This window comes from Chrysochloris asiatica, unplaced genomic scaffold (assembly GCF_000296735.1).
Source record: "Chrysochloris asiatica unplaced genomic scaffold, ChrAsi1.0 scaffold00006, whole genome shotgun sequence".
Classification (NCBI taxonomy): domain Eukaryota; kingdom Metazoa; phylum Chordata; class Mammalia; order Afrosoricida; family Chrysochloridae; genus Chrysochloris; species Chrysochloris asiatica.
Window position 1 is genome coordinate 860,884 of NW_006408524.1, and position 15,560 is coordinate 876,443.

The following is a 15,560-nucleotide window of genomic DNA, read 5'->3' on the forward strand; positions in this document are numbered from 1 at the left end:
TTGGAATCACTCACACTGAGTATCATCATAGGCACCCAGGGCATCCTAACGTGCAAGTCCTTTGGATGGGGAGGGGGTTGGTTAGAGAGAAAAGGAATGAGGCAAAGAAACTATTGAAGTCCACTGGTGTAGGGAAGTCTCCTGGTGTAAGAAACCAGGAGAGCAATATGAAGTCACGGCGAGCCTGTTAAACAGAGGGGCAGCTGCAGCCTCCTAGGAAGAGTGGGCGCAAAGGCAGAGGCTGGTAGACTAATAGAAATACCACCGCCAGGAGGCCTCAGGAGATCCCTCCCGACAGCTGATTATGTGGATTCGCTCCACCTGACTAAATCATCCACATTAAAGGCTACATCAGTGTTATCACAACTGTGTTACCATCAGCACATCCAGCCTATGGTTTTGTGAAGTGCTGTGGAGTTGGTTCCAACTCATAGCAATCCTGTGTAGTTTTCCAGGCTGTAATCACTTCTGGAGTGGAGCAGCCGGTGACTCAAGCCTCCAACCCTGAGGTTCCCAGTCCAGTGCTCATTCTCCAGAGCGGCCGCCCTCTCATTCCAGGTCCTATATGTGGCAAAGGATTAAGTATGGTAAGTTCAGTTGCTCAGGAATCATTACCTGAACTCCATTCTCTCTTCCGTTCATCTATAGCTATGAGTCAGACTCTGGGCACGTTTGTTAACCTCTCTCTACATTTAAGCAGTGGCTCGGTAAGATACTCACTGGAATGTCAACCACAAAGTTGGCAGTTCCAGCCCATGAGTCTCTCCGTGGGAGAAAGATGAGGCTTTCTGCTCCTGCAAAGATTTAAAGTCTCAGAAATCCACTCCAGAGTCTCTGAGTCGGCAGCAACCCAGTGGCACTTGATAATAGCAACAACATTTACCTCATTAGGCTAAGAAAAATTACAGTAAGCACAACATGAGATTGTTCTCTGAAGAATGCCTAATGCATGTTATAAACTCTGTAAATATGTTCTGAGCTTGTTGGGTAGTCAGGGCAAGCCGGAATCTCCTTGGGACTCAGGCCCCAGCAAAGAGAAGTGCATTCTGTAGTTGAAGTTAATAGCATTCTATACAAGTTAATTAGGTAAACTGTTCATTTTGTATTGTTCAAATATCTTACACCCTAACTTTGTCTTTTTGCTTCTTTAGTCAGTTACTGAAAAACACTGATTTGGATTTGTCTATTTTTGTTATTTATTTGTACACCTGAGGCTGTGTTATTAAATGGATATAAGATTTGGTTATATAGTCCTGGTAAATTACAATGTCAATATTTATATACAACTTTCATATAGCACTTACCTTATATTTTAGCAATGAGTAATCTTACTATTTACTTTGTCTTTGATACAGTCACAGAATTTACATTTGGTTAATTATGTCCCCAGCATATTACTTTCACTGTTTCTATATTTCTGTATTTTATACAAACAGTTTCAATTTTTATCAGGTATGATAATCTTTGACATTTAGCTTTTGAGCATTTTCAGTTCATTTAATTAGGTAGTATTTGCTATAGATCATCTAAGTATTATACTTGGCTTTTTGTCCTACTTATACTTAATCTTTTATCATTCCCTTCCCATATTCTGAATGATAATGGTATTTTTAGTATTCTACTTTCCTCTTTATAATTTTATATGTTGACAACTTTGCCAAAAGTCCCTTGTTTGAAAAGGTTACAGATAAAATATTGAGTACAAAAAAAAACTGTGTGTTTTAGAGTCCAGGATTGTGTTGTTATAAAGGATAAAGACATGGTCCTACACACTATGTTGTTTAAATGTTAAGTGGGTTCCAACTCATAGTGACCCCGTATAAGGTTTCCAAGGAGTGGCTGATGGATTTGAACACTGACTTTGTAGTGAGCAATCCAGTGCTTATCCTAGGACACCACACCAAGACTGCTACACACTAAAGGGACATGCATGTCTAATGATCAAGAGTCATGTTTTACCTGTGTCTGGTGCCTTTAGCCCCAATAACTTGAGTTGTTCCACCAGATGGTAGTCACTCGTGCCTGTACAAGGACAGAGAGATTACTCACAGACTTCACGCTTACACAGGTCAACTGGCGGAGCTTCAGCTTCCAGCTCTGCATTTATTTTATCACGTGAATGTAAACATGTTCAAATATATTTCAAGTACATTTTTATACATACACATATATATTACTTCATATATATATATATATATATATATATTTCTAATATAAATACTCTTCGTGTCAAGCTAAACAGGATAAAAACATGTAAACATATACACCTGATTCTGGTCAAGTAAAACACAGAAGTGCAAGATAACCACAAGATGAACAAGCATGTAAACACAGAGAGAGGTGCAGCCACACCAGGGCCCACAATGGTCCATTCCTTAAGGCTATCATCCTTGGTCAGGCAAGACTTCCCTTTACCCTGTCACAGTTATTAATTGAAAGACTTCAAAATGACTGTGGAAATTCTGTAAACACTAACCTAGAACCAACTACATCCTTTTGAAAACACAGATTACAAGATAAACCATGAACTGACAGTAGTATTAATTGCACTGAACATTAACTTTAAGGACTTCTGTTACTTTGAACACAGTGAAACACCATCAATTCCAGTGGGAAAGATACGACCGTTGTTACTCTGAACACAGTGAAACATCGTAACTCTAGTGGGAAAGATACGAGGAAGAAAATAGAGAGGGACGCTGCACACAACTGTTCCAAAAGCCCCTGAAACGGCACGATGGGGAGAATAAAGGTACAGAGGCAACAGCAGATACTAGACCACATGCCATGGAGCGATGCTACAGATTCCTGCGGAAATATTTGTCCAGTTTAAAAAGAAGCTTCAACAACAGCTTGGCCAGACGAAGTGTGCCATTCTCCATTTCCTTGATCTTCAAGGGCATGTTGCCCTGTAAAAGTTGATTCCCATAAATGCTGGATGTTCCAGCCTCCTGCCTCTGAGAGTCTTCTCCGGAGCTCTCAGGGTGTGAATGCTTGTAAAAACAGTGCTCTCCAAACGGGCAGCGGCCCCTTCCTTCGTCGAAGTACCTGCACGCCTTGTTGCTCATCGCCTCTTTGTATTGCTGAATGAGCTTCTGCTTCTCTTCCTCGTCCTCCACCCAGAACTCACTGGGAATCACGAAGTTGGAGGTGATCCTGCACTGCGGGCACGACTTGACGATCCTGTTCTCGAAGTGCTTGGCTCGCCTCCAGGCGCGAATGCACTTGAGACAATAGGTGTGGTTGCAGCTGGAGAGGATGCCGAAGCGGCAATCGCTGGGGTGGGCTTTTTCATAGACCACCTCCATGCAGATACCGCACACCTTTTCCATGCTGCACTGCACAGCAAACGATAGCTCCATATCCTTCTCGTGCGCGTCTATGCAGGCCCGGGTGTGCTCGGCCCTCTGCACAGCATCCACCGGGTGCATGACCTGCAGCCCACACAAGTCGCAGGGCTCTCGATGGAGGTAGGTACATCTCTCCTGACGAGGGCACGCGCCTCCAGCAGCATAGGGGCAAAGCTGCTCCCCCCTGCCCGCGGCGATCTGCTCCTTCCCCACCATCGAGCTCTGGGGGGGTGTCTCCCGGACGGGTGGAGCCCTGCGACCCCGATAAGGCTGCCCGGGGACAAACTCAACCGCATCGCACCAGGCTCCGGCTCCGGCTCCGGCTCCGGCTCCGGCTCCCGCTCCGGCGGCTGCACAGCCTTCCCACTCAGGCTCATCTTCAAAGAAACCCCTTTCTGCATGGGAGCCAATCGGAGGCCAGGAGCTTGAGGAAGCAGCGAGGGGGGCTTCCGCCCCACCATGAGTCAGGGAGCCGCTCTGCGCAGTCGTGCTGGGGCCGCTGTCATCAGAGGCCTGGGGCGGGGGCGCGCGGCTCACGGAGGCCCCAGTCGGGCTGGAGAGCTCGTGCGAGTAGCGGCAATTGTCCCCTTCTTTACACAGCCCATGCAGAAAGTACCTGCAGGCCACCAGCTTGGTCCAGCTGCCGCTGGCCCGGTCCCGGAGCCCCAATAGTCTCGCCCCGCCCCCCGAGGCCGGTGCCAGCACGCGGCGTGACGCACAGGTAGGGGCCGGGCCTAGCGCAGCCGCGGCCCTAGGCGCCCGGAGGCCGGGCCGGGAGCCCTGCTGCCCTGCTACCACGGCTTCGGTCCCGGAGGAGGCAGATGCGGCCGCGGAGGCTTCTGAGGGAGCTGCAGGCTCTTCCATGGCAGTTTTCTCCCTACAATGTTGCTAGGCCTAGCCGGTGGGGCTTTCTAGAACGTTTGAGGCCCTGCGAGCGAAGCCAGTACGATGGTTCCTCTTTGGGAGGTCCACCACTCTGCACCTTCCCCCTTGCTCCCTGTTCCCTGTGCTTGTAGTTCCTTTGTTCCGCCTGGCGCCTGCGAGGCGGACACTTCCTCTAGGGGCAGAGCTGGTCCTCCGCTGGGAGGGGGGACATCCGCTTTGGTCAGCCATGCGCGTTAGCCACCAGCTCACCTGTTGCCAAACCTGCCCAGCTCTCTGTCCGACTCCTGGGGTGGCCCTGCACGTCGGCAGTGTACTGCGAGCCCCAAGGCCAGTTGTTCGAACCCATCGGCTTCCCTTTGGAAGCCCTATCACCAGGAATCGGAATCGACTTGTGGCACTTAGCACCCACCACGCTGTTGGCGATCTTGGCTGGGGCTGTAATTAACACTCTCGCGGGTTTGGGTTAATGTCTTGTGTTTTTCACACCCGAACCGTGGCTGGTGCGTTGGGTAAGCACTAGGCTGCTAACCAGGAGGTGCGCGATCGCGGGACAATGAGGTGGACCTTCGGTAACCGGATAGCCCACCACCCTGAGTTGGGTCTGAGCCCAGCTGTCCGACCTCCGTGAATGGGGGGCTCCTTCCGTGATGCTTTTAGTCTTTTACTACAAAGGGGCGATCCCAAATCTTCAGTGCTCTGGAAGACAGACTAGAGTTACCACTTCGGAAAACCGTGCGGGATCCGGTGATAGGGTCGCTAGGGGATTAAGCTTGGGGTTTGGGAGAGGTTTCATTCATACACATTGGGATTTTTTTTTTTTTTTCTCATTCCTTATCTATTTTTAAAATCATGCACCCTTCTTAGTTTCTTAATTTTAAAATCTCATTCTGTAATTTCTGGGACACTTCACCCATGAGTTTTATTATATATTCTATTTCTGTTCCCTGAAGATTTTGTTTGGGTTTGATTATTTTCACTGCTTTAACCTTTTTCTGTTTGTTTTGTTCTGTGGTTCTTAATGTCTACATATTTTTATGGTTTACAGTTGGAATCACTTTTCTGCAAGTCCCTAGCAGGGTACACCTTGGGTCTGAGGCCAGTTTAGCATCTTTCAGATGCCTTAATTTATTGTGGTTTCTAATTCTCACTTCCCCATTTGACAGAGGCGCCAAACGTCTTCCAGTCCTGAGGCTGGCCTAATAAACGACTGTACTGTAAGTGCCCTGACTTTAATTTTCTCTTGACTGGTTTAATTCATGGTGTTTCTTTTTCACTTTCTTCTTTATCTTCTAATTCATCTAGATTTGTGCTGTATTTATGACAAGACAGCCATTCAGAACATTGATTGCACTATATTTTGTACAAATTGTTAGTTGCCATCAAGTCCCATTCCAACTTCTAGCCAACCTGTATAGGATCTCTGAGAAGGCTGATGGGTGAAAACCACTGACTTTGTGGTTCACAGTCCAGTGTTTATCCTACAGTCCTGCACCACAAGTCCTAGTACAAGTGATTTTCTTGCGTTTCCAAATGTGTGAGCTCTTTGTCATGTTGTAGATCAATATTAACTCATTTTTAAATAATTTTATAGAGTGTCATTAATATATTGTGAATATTGTTTTCTGCTTATATTGATATATGATACTATGTTTTTCGTTCTCAATGTGATTATTGACATGGATAGATTTTGAAATAGTTAACATTTTTACAATGAATAAACCCTTCTGTGTTATGAAAGGTCAGTGGTTCAAACCCACCGGCCACTCCTCGGAAACTATACAGTTTATACAGGGTTGCTATGAGTCAGAACTGACTCGACAGCATTTAACAACAGCAACAATGTTACGATGTATTATCCTTTTCTATCATGGGATTTTATTTACTAAAACAGGTTTCTTACAGAGAATTGTATAACCTAAATGTAAATTTTTAAACTAAGGAGAGTCTGGATGTTTCTGATTTAATCGTCTAGGTCAGTAAATTCAAAAGATGGCAAGAAATAACAATAAGAAAAGAATGAGATAAAAAAAATAAAGAAAGAGGAATTAATCATTTAAATTTAATCATATAAATTTATGGTGAGCCTTAATCAAGAAAAAAATTAAGAAGATTCAAATAGCCACAATCTGAAATTAAAGTATTTTCACTACATTGCTAACAGGCATTAAAATATAGGAGAGGCTATCTGGAACAAGGTTAAACATTTTAATATATTTATGAAATGGTTATACTCTAATACACATAGCTGTTAATTGAAGAATACATGAGACAGAAATTAGAAATATGACTTTTTATCTATTAAATAAATAGAATCTATAATTAAACATTGTTTACTAATGGTACGCTTTTAAAGCTTTCTCTGGGGAAAAAAAAAAAAGGTAAAAAGACCTACAATGACTATTGCAAGTCCTCATCATTGAAATATGGCTCACAAAGAAATAGATGTTCAAACTAGAAATAAATTACTAATGGAAGACAGGAGAACATTGCAAATAGTTTACATGAACCATAAGGTATACTGAGTACATTTACCAAGGACCCTGGCTAGAAGGACAATGTAGAAAATCTATATATTTATAGGTAGATAGATAGAAAAATAGATACTATCAAAGACACTTAAAAATTTTAAATTTATAACATCTGTTATAGTCCTGGAGTCTTGGTGTGGCACTGTATTTTAGATACTCTAGGAATTAAACTAATGTTGTACAGTAAAATTATAAATCATTTTTATCTGGGCAGACTTAGGTAAATTGAGGCATGCTCCATTATCAGGGAGTAGAAGGTGCAGTATTTCTAAATATTAAATTTTTCTTAATTCCATAGTCATGTGTGCATGTTGCTGAGTTTCCATTATGACGCATGATAAGTATCGCTTTGTTCATCTTGGTGATTCTTACATTTTTCTCCTTTACACAGGTGTGTGATTTTGGCGTTATGGTGTCAAGTCTGCCGACCTCTGACTTCTTTGCACTCTTTTCAGTCAGTTTTCCATTCCTTTTCTAAATGCTTTAATGAGTATTCTTTTCACAGCAACAATGATTTCAAAATTGAAAACAAAACAAAAAAAAAATGAGCACAAATATTGGGATTTAATGGCAGAGTCTCCAGGCTTACACACATGAAAATCCTGAGTTTAAAGCAGTTATTATTGTTGGGAAGTGCCGTCGAGGCAGTTCCGACTCATAGTGACCTTGTATAGGGTTTCCAAGGAGGTAAGTTTGAACCTCTGATCTTGAATTTAGTAGCTTAGCGCTTATACTACAGCACCACACGCAATACTGTAACTAGATGATATTTGATTCTCGTTTTCTAGACCAACACTGATTGAAACGTTACGTACATCTGCTATCCAGTGTGGCAGCCACTGGCCCTGAGTGACCGTTAAGCACTTGAAATGTGACTGGAGTTACGAGAAAAAGAATTCTTTATCTATCTTAAATTTTTACTTGAAATGTAGAAGCCAGTCGAAGTAATTTATATCTAGTGCTTTGTACATACTAGTAGGAAAGATCAGTCCCCAGAGAATGACATCATCATGCTTAGAAAAGTGGAAGTTTTTTCAAAAAGGAGGAAGACCCCCAACAAAAAAAGAGTGACACAGTGGCCGCAATAATGGGGTCAAACACAATTGTGAGGACAGTGCGGTGTTGTGTTCTGTGGTGCATAGGGTTGTTAGGAGCAGTAGAGCATCCTTTTAGAAGCCACAGTTTTGACTGAACCTTTAAAATGGAGAGTAAGACAAACGGATTATAGAGAAAACTTCTTTAAACACATTTTGTTTGGAACAAACCATGTATGTATAAACTAGAAAAAGAAAACAAAAATGTAGAAGCCAGGACTGGTGTGGCACTGTAAACTATTCACAGGGTCGACAACTCAAAAAACCTGATACAGGGTCACCAGGAGTCAGAACCAACGGATGGCACTTCTTCTGTATTGCGTAGTCCATGCAGTTTTCATATTTGACCATTTCATCTCTCCTAAGATAAAGGAGGAGTCCTGGTGTGGCGCTGTGGGTTAATGCGCCAGACTGCAAAGTTGTTTGAACTGCAAGGTTGGCGGTTCAAGCTCACCAGCTGCTCCTCGGAAACCGTATACAGGGTTGCTTTAGGTCGGAACCGACTCAATGGCACTTAACAACAACAACAACAAGATAAAGGAATTAAAAAGTGTACTATTTATATGATCATACCCACAATTACCGAGTATCAGCTTCTGGTTCTGAATTCCTACCTGTAATACTCCCGATTGTGTTCGTGTCCTGCCATTCGTGGTGTGTTCTAGTTTCATGATGATGGTTGTTATGTGCCGTGGAGTCGGTTCCGACTCCTAGTGAACCTGTACCGGGTTTCCGAGGCGCTAAATCCTTACGGGAACAGAAAGCCTCCCACAGAACAGCTGGTAGTTTCGAACTGCTGACTGTGAGGTTAGCAGCCCGATTTGTAACCACTATGCTACCAGAACTCCTTTATGATGATGATATGCCATATATATTATTAGAAACTAAGAGCATAGCCCTGATTTTAAATATGTGAGATTGAATAAAAGGCAGTGTTGGGAATTGCATCCTGGGAGAATCAGGCAGATCTTTTCCAATCCACCCAAACCAACCTTCGTCCTCACAGGATCTTCTCAGACTGACTTCATGACCATCCCTTTCCTGAGTTTGTTTACCTCCTCAACATATAGTGGTATTTTTACATTCTCTGAGAATGCAAATACGGCATTGTCTTAAGTTACTTGGTTTATCAGATTCTTTTTCCCAATCAGACTCCAAAGACAACAGCAGCTGAGAGCTGCTATCTGCTTCCACATGTGCACACATCTGCCAGAAGACACAGCATCACCTAGGTGTCAACATCTGTGTGACCAAGTGAGACAAATGGAAGCAACTGTCCTGAGCAAGCTGAGCTAAACACCTGGGAACCAAGGAGCGGGCTGAGAAGGGGAGAGGGGATTCCAGCACTGCAGGCTTAGGGGGCAGTTTGGCAGCATCACCCGTAGTGACGGCAGTAGTACTCTTGTTCAGAAGTAGTCAGCACAGATGGACCTTGGGAGCCTGAGAGTCCCAGTCTTTTGTTCCAAACAGCCCAAACCTGTGGAGCTGATTTGGCCCTGTGTGGCTGCTCTTTAAGGGGCAAACACTTGTCTAAATGTAGTTTTTGGTCATCAGGCATACTTCTACAGGCCAATGTTTAGGCAATACTGGGAGAAGGAGGGATTTAATGTAAAGGTCTGAAATTAGGCATCACAGGTTCAAACCCAGAATCCACCAATCTTTAACTGAGAATTTCATCTGTGTCAAATTAGTTCCTCCATCCCCCCCCCCTTCATCTGGCAAGCATAGAAATAATAGTGCTGAGAGTAATAATGCCTACCTCACATGTTTGTTTTAAGCAGTATTCAAGTTCATTTGTGTAGACAGATTGGAACAGTGCCTACTGTAAGTGACAATCTTTGGGACATCCATCAATACCCTATTGTATAGGTACCCAGCCAGCCCTGTGCCCAGCGTCTCTTATCTTTATCCAACTCCTATCTGCTATCTGGATGTAGAGGTAATGTGTCCTTTCCGCTCTCTGGTCCTTCTGCTGTTCTCTTATGCCTCCAAAGGTGTGTGTGTGTTTACTGATGAATGCATTTACTGCCTTATGAAACCTAGACTACACGTTAATTACCATTACACATGGGACATTTCTAATAGCTGACAACATGGTAAAATGAAAGCAAATCTTAAACATTTCAAAGGATTGAAATAATTCAGACTATGGTCTCTGACTCCAAATGGAAATAAAACCAAAACTCAGTAAAAATACACAATTATAAAATCACTCCCATGTTAGTAACTAGTTGTGGTAGCATAGTGGGTAATGAATTGGACTGGTAACCGCAAGATCAGTGGTTTGAATCTACCAGTCACTCCTCCGTGGGAAAAAGATAAGACTTTCTGCTCCAAAAAGATTCATAGCCTTGGAAACCCTCTACAGGGTCACTATGAGTAGGAACCAGCTCCACGGCACATAAAACAAGTCTAACTCAAAGCAAGTATATGGAAGGAAATAAAAGTAGCAGCAGAAATTAATGAAAGAAAAGCTAGTAAGAGGAATACTGAGAGGGTGTTACTTTTAAATAAATAAAAATTATGAACCTTTGGTGAGCTTCATGGAGAAAATATATGTTAAAAAGATCAAAAGATACAATGAAAAACTTTAGGCTATTAAGTATACAAATGTAGCCAAAATTATCAACTAGAAAACAGCAAAGTGGCTGGTGGCTGTGTGCCGTCGAGTCGGTTCCGACCCATAGCGACCCTGAACAGGGCTTCCGAGACTGTAAGTCTTTACGGGAGCAGAAAGCCTCATCTTTCTCCTGCGGAACAGCTGGTAGTTTCCAACTGCTGACCTTGCGGTTCGCAGCCCAATTCGTAACCACTACACTATCAGAGCTCCTAGAAAACAACACACTAGCAAATATAAAAAAGTGAGCAGGGAAATAAGAATGGGAATTTAGCTATGAATAAGGTTAATTGTGTATCGAATCTACCAGCTGCTCCTCGGGAGAAAAGGATGCTTTCTGCTCCCTAAGGACTTAGTAACCTTAGTAACCACCAGGGTCATTGTGAGTCGGTATTGACTCAAAGGCGCACAGCCACCACCATAGAGCATAAAAAGGTACATTTCTATTTTTGGTCCTTAGGGGGCACCAGATGTAACTGATTGAGTAAACAGAGGGATAAAGAACAAGTTATAGAGATTTTGATAAGCAATTAATTTTTATAACAATTTTGATATAAAATATTTAAGGAAGATCTTCAATATTGCTCATAAACTTTGATGCTAACAATCCAAACATCATTCTCATCACTTCAGTGCAAATGTCCTAAACAAAAGACTGAAAAGCGAAGTCCAATGATAATGACAGAAAATAATTCTGTAATGTAAGGTAAATTTTGAAAGTCAGTTTGTGTAAATTGTAATATTAATGTGAAAAATAAAAAGCTCTTTGAGAATCTACATATTATGCTAAAATATATCATGTTAAAATAAAACGTATCTATGCTAAAATTCTTAGTATGGTAGGAATAAAAAATCTTTAATTTGATAAGAAGGATCTTTAAAATGTTGTTATTGTTGTTAGGTATCATCAAGATGGTTTTGACTTATAGCAACCTTATGCACAGCAGGATGAAACACTGCCCAATCCTGTACCAACCTCCCAACCATTGCTATGCTTGAGCCCATTGCTGCTGCCACTGTGCCAGTCCATCTCGTTAGGGGTCTTCCTCTTTTTCTCCGACCCTCCGCTCTACCAAGCATGATGTCCTTCTCCAGGGACTGGGCCCTCCTGATGTGTGAAGTATGAGAGACAAAGTCTGGCCGTCCTGGCTTCTAAGAAGCGTTCTGGCTGTACTTCTTCCAACACGGATTTGTTTGTGCAGGAAGTATATGGTACTTTTGATAGTCTTCCTCCAACACCAGAACTCAAATACATCAATTCTTCTATGTTCTTCCTTATTCTTTGTTCAACTTGCCCATACATATAAGGCTACTAAAAATACCATGGCTTAGGGCAGGCATGCTTTAGTCCTCAAACTGGTATCTTTGCTCTTGAATCTAAAGAGGTTTTGTGCAGCACATTTGTCTAATGCAATAGATTGTCTAATTTCTTGACTTCTGTTTCCATGCGTGTTCATTATGGGTCCAAGAAAAATGAAGTCTTTGACAACTTAAATCTTTTCTTCATTTATCATGATGTTTATTGGCCCAGTAGTGAAGATTTTTTTGTTTTGTTTTGTTTACATTTAGGTACAACCCATATTGAAGGCTGTGGTCTTTTGATCCTCATCATTAAGTATTTTAAGTCCTCTCCACTTTAAGCAAGCAAGGTTGTATCATCTGCATATCACAGGTTGTTAAAGAGTCTTCCTCCAGTCCTGATGCCACACTCTTCATCATATAATCCATCTTCTCAGTTTATTTGCTCAGCATACAGATTGGATAAACCAGCTGAAAGAACATGACTTTTCTGATTTTAAACTGTTCCATTTGAACTACTGCCTTTTGGGAGACTTTCTAAGACGTGTGTTTCCAAATTCAAACTGAATTTGGAGTTCAGTTTAGCTATGATTGGACATTTTGCAAAGTTTGATATATCGAGAACTTCATGGGAACCTTACATGCTTTCTGCTTCTGTAAAGATTTAAAGCATTAGAAATCCTATACAGGGTCATTGTGAGTCGGAACTGGCTCGATGGCACAGTCACCACCATAGAAAGGTCCATTAACACTTCTGGTCAGTAGAGGGCACCAGATGTAACTGATCGAGTAAGCAAAGGGATAACTGATAGAGCAAGTTGTAGAGATGTGGATATGTAATTATCAATTTTGATAACAATTTTTATACAAACTATTTAAAGGTCTTAAATAATTGCTTGTAAACATTGATGTAAACTAACCAAACATCTTTCTTATCACTTCAGTGTAAGTATCTTAAACAAAAGACTGAAAAGCAAAGTCTGTATGAAGACTTACATCACAAAATAAGAACAGGCACAGGAAACACTGACTGACAGATCTCATTTTGCTAAACTGGTTCCCACTAATAGTTGTGATGGTCTACCAGAGAGGCAGAGGGGCCCTTAGAAGAGGCATTCCTGCTGAGGCCAGGGTTGCAGATTGGTTCCTGGGAAAGACAGAGATCTGTAGCTGATGTGCTACAAACATCATCTGTTCCCCAAAACTCCCCTTTGTGGTACCCATTTAAAAATGGGAAGAGTCTTTTTTTTTTTGACAGCCTGTAAAAAAAGAAGTTAATATATTTCTGTAATACTGGTTGGCCCCATGATACTCTGGGAACTAAGAACAATAGCCAGTAAATGGAACCCTAAATTAGAACCCTTTTATGCCGAGACCTGCTGTGTAGAAGGGAAGGGAAGTGGTCAGAGGTCTCCTATGTTCACACCTTCATGGACCTCGAGAAGACACAGGAAGATGCAAGGCTTGTGTAGAAACAAGTCCTTGGAAACAGCCACTGACAACAGTGGCTAAAATTGAAGAACATTAGCTGAAATTGAGGCCCAGTGCCCCAGACTACTCACCTCTCTCGGGTCTTTTACCTTTGTAAGAGGTCTCAGGGGCCAGAGGGCAACCTGGCGGGGTCCATGTGCCATTCTCTATGGCAGATTTGAAACAGTGCAAGGAGTTAGGGGGCTTTTCAAAAAATCCCAGTAAGTTTATTAAAGAGTTTGAACACTTAGCTTGGACTTTTGAACTAACTTGGCAAGACATCCCAGTGGCCCTCTCTAGGTGCTGCACAGTGAATGAGGAAAATTGTATCTGGGCAGCTATCCAAGAATACAGAGATAATTTACATGGTCACCAACAGACATTATCAGTTGGGAACGTGGCAGTCCCCAGTGTAGACCCCTTATGCAGTAACCAACAGGGACAAACAGGAAAAGCTGCAAGGAACCACGTGATCCTGTGTTCTGGGAGGAGTGAAACAGATCCTGTTTAAGCCTGTCCATTGCTCTAAATGAGCAGAAGTCATGCAAGGGAAGGATGAAAACCCAGCGCTCTAGTGGATGCCGGGTTGGCGCTGTCACTGTCAGGCAAGGGAAGGATGAAGACCCAGCCCTCTAGTGGATGCCGGGTTGGCACTGTCACTAGGCACACTAGTTTAGACCCAGTTCATCTGAGGCTTCTAGAGTTATATATACTGCTTTTATTGACCAGCCAACTCCTGGAATCGGCAGAAAATTGCAAAAACTCGCATTAGTCCCCCAGAGTCTGCTGCCTCAGCAGCTAGAAGCAGCGTCCACTGTCTACAACAACCGGACAGAGAGGGCAGGAGGGACTACCAGTATGTCAAGACTGTCTACAACAACCCGGACAAAGAGGGCAGGAGGGACCACCAGTATGTCAAAACTGTCTACAACAACCGGACAAAGAGGGCAGGAGGGACCACCAGTATGTCAAGCTTCTTGCAGCAGCATTAACGGTTTGAACCGAACCACCTCCTCCAACCTGGCCAAGAAGATAGACAACAATTGCTTTCATTGTGAAAAGACTGGACTCTTTCAGAAATGTCCAGGAATCACCAGGAATGCTAAACCCCAATGGAAAAACAACTGGTCCCTAAAACACCATATGGGTAGTACTGATACGTCTGGGCATTGGGTGTGTCGGGACTGGCCAGTATTCCTCAGGGTGCTGTGAAAGTCACATGACCCTCTGGACCACCGCAGAACCTGAGGACAGATGGGATACCAACAGCTCCTGTGCATCCAAGTCCCTCCATAGGAGCCTTCAGTCACCGTGGACGTGGCAGGTAAATATTCCATTTTTAGTACACATAGGCGCCACCAAAAATGTTAACAGTTCTCTGTTTCCTCCTATATGGCTGTTGGCATTTATGCGATTTCCTGTGAAAAGGGGGGAACCTAACAACTTGCTGAGTACGTGTGTAAAACCTCCCCTCATGGAGGAAATAGGTTTAGTTTCAGGGACATTCATTGTGGAAAAATCAATCACAGAACCTTCTTTTTACTAAAGTGCCCAAGGCCTCTGAGATAACCATCTTACAAATAATCCATAAACTCACCCAGGGACTATGCATGTTTTCAACCAACTTCCTTTACGTGGTAAACTTCAATTGAGCCCAACATCAAAGACTTCCAATGTAACTTTTAGTGCTTCAGGAAGAGTAACTCCTCATGTACATATAATTACATAGGAAATGGATGCACACTGGGATCAGGTTAGGGTTCTTGGTGTAATTGGATGCAGTGTCTTAATTCTACAAAATCATCCTCATGACAGTGTGGTCCCTGGGTGGTGGCCACCACTACCCAGGGTATACATTTCAAAACCAGTCAGTATATTTTACGATCTCACTTTCTATGCACTCTGACTTCAATTCTGATAATACCAGTAATTGGGAAATTTTCTCTTCCTTATTGTCTTTTGTTGTTATTGGGTGCCATGATTTGTAGGGACCCTCTGCATAACAAAACGAAACTCTACCCAATCCTGCACCAACCTCGACTATGCTTGAGCCCATTGGAGCAGCACTGTCCCAATCCATCGCATTGAGGGTCTTCCTCTTTTTCACTGACCCTCCACTTTACCAGGCATGATGTCCTTCTCTAGGAACTGACCCCTCTTGATAGTATGTCTGAAATTTGAAGCATGAGAGATTATGTCTGGCAAGCCCTACTTCTAAGGAAAATTCTTGACTGTACTTCTTCCAACAGATTTGATTGTTCTTCTGGCAGTCCATGGTACTTTTAATATTCTCTTCTAACACCATGACTCAAGTGCA

The 15,560-nt window shown here is 42.8% G+C and overlaps 1 protein-coding gene across 1 annotated transcript; it reads right to left on the bottom strand.

Annotated features, from left to right (window-relative positions):
- Window positions 1–2,798: 2,798 nt before the first annotated feature.
- MKRN3 (makorin ring finger protein 3) lies at window positions 2,799–4,214 on the bottom strand. Its single transcript, XM_006832250.1, has one exon. The coding sequence runs from the start codon at window positions 4,212–4,214 to the stop codon at window positions 2,799–2,801; it is 1,416 nt and encodes a 471-aa protein (XP_006832313.1).
- Between the last annotated feature and the right edge of the window lie 11,346 nt (window positions 4,215–15,560).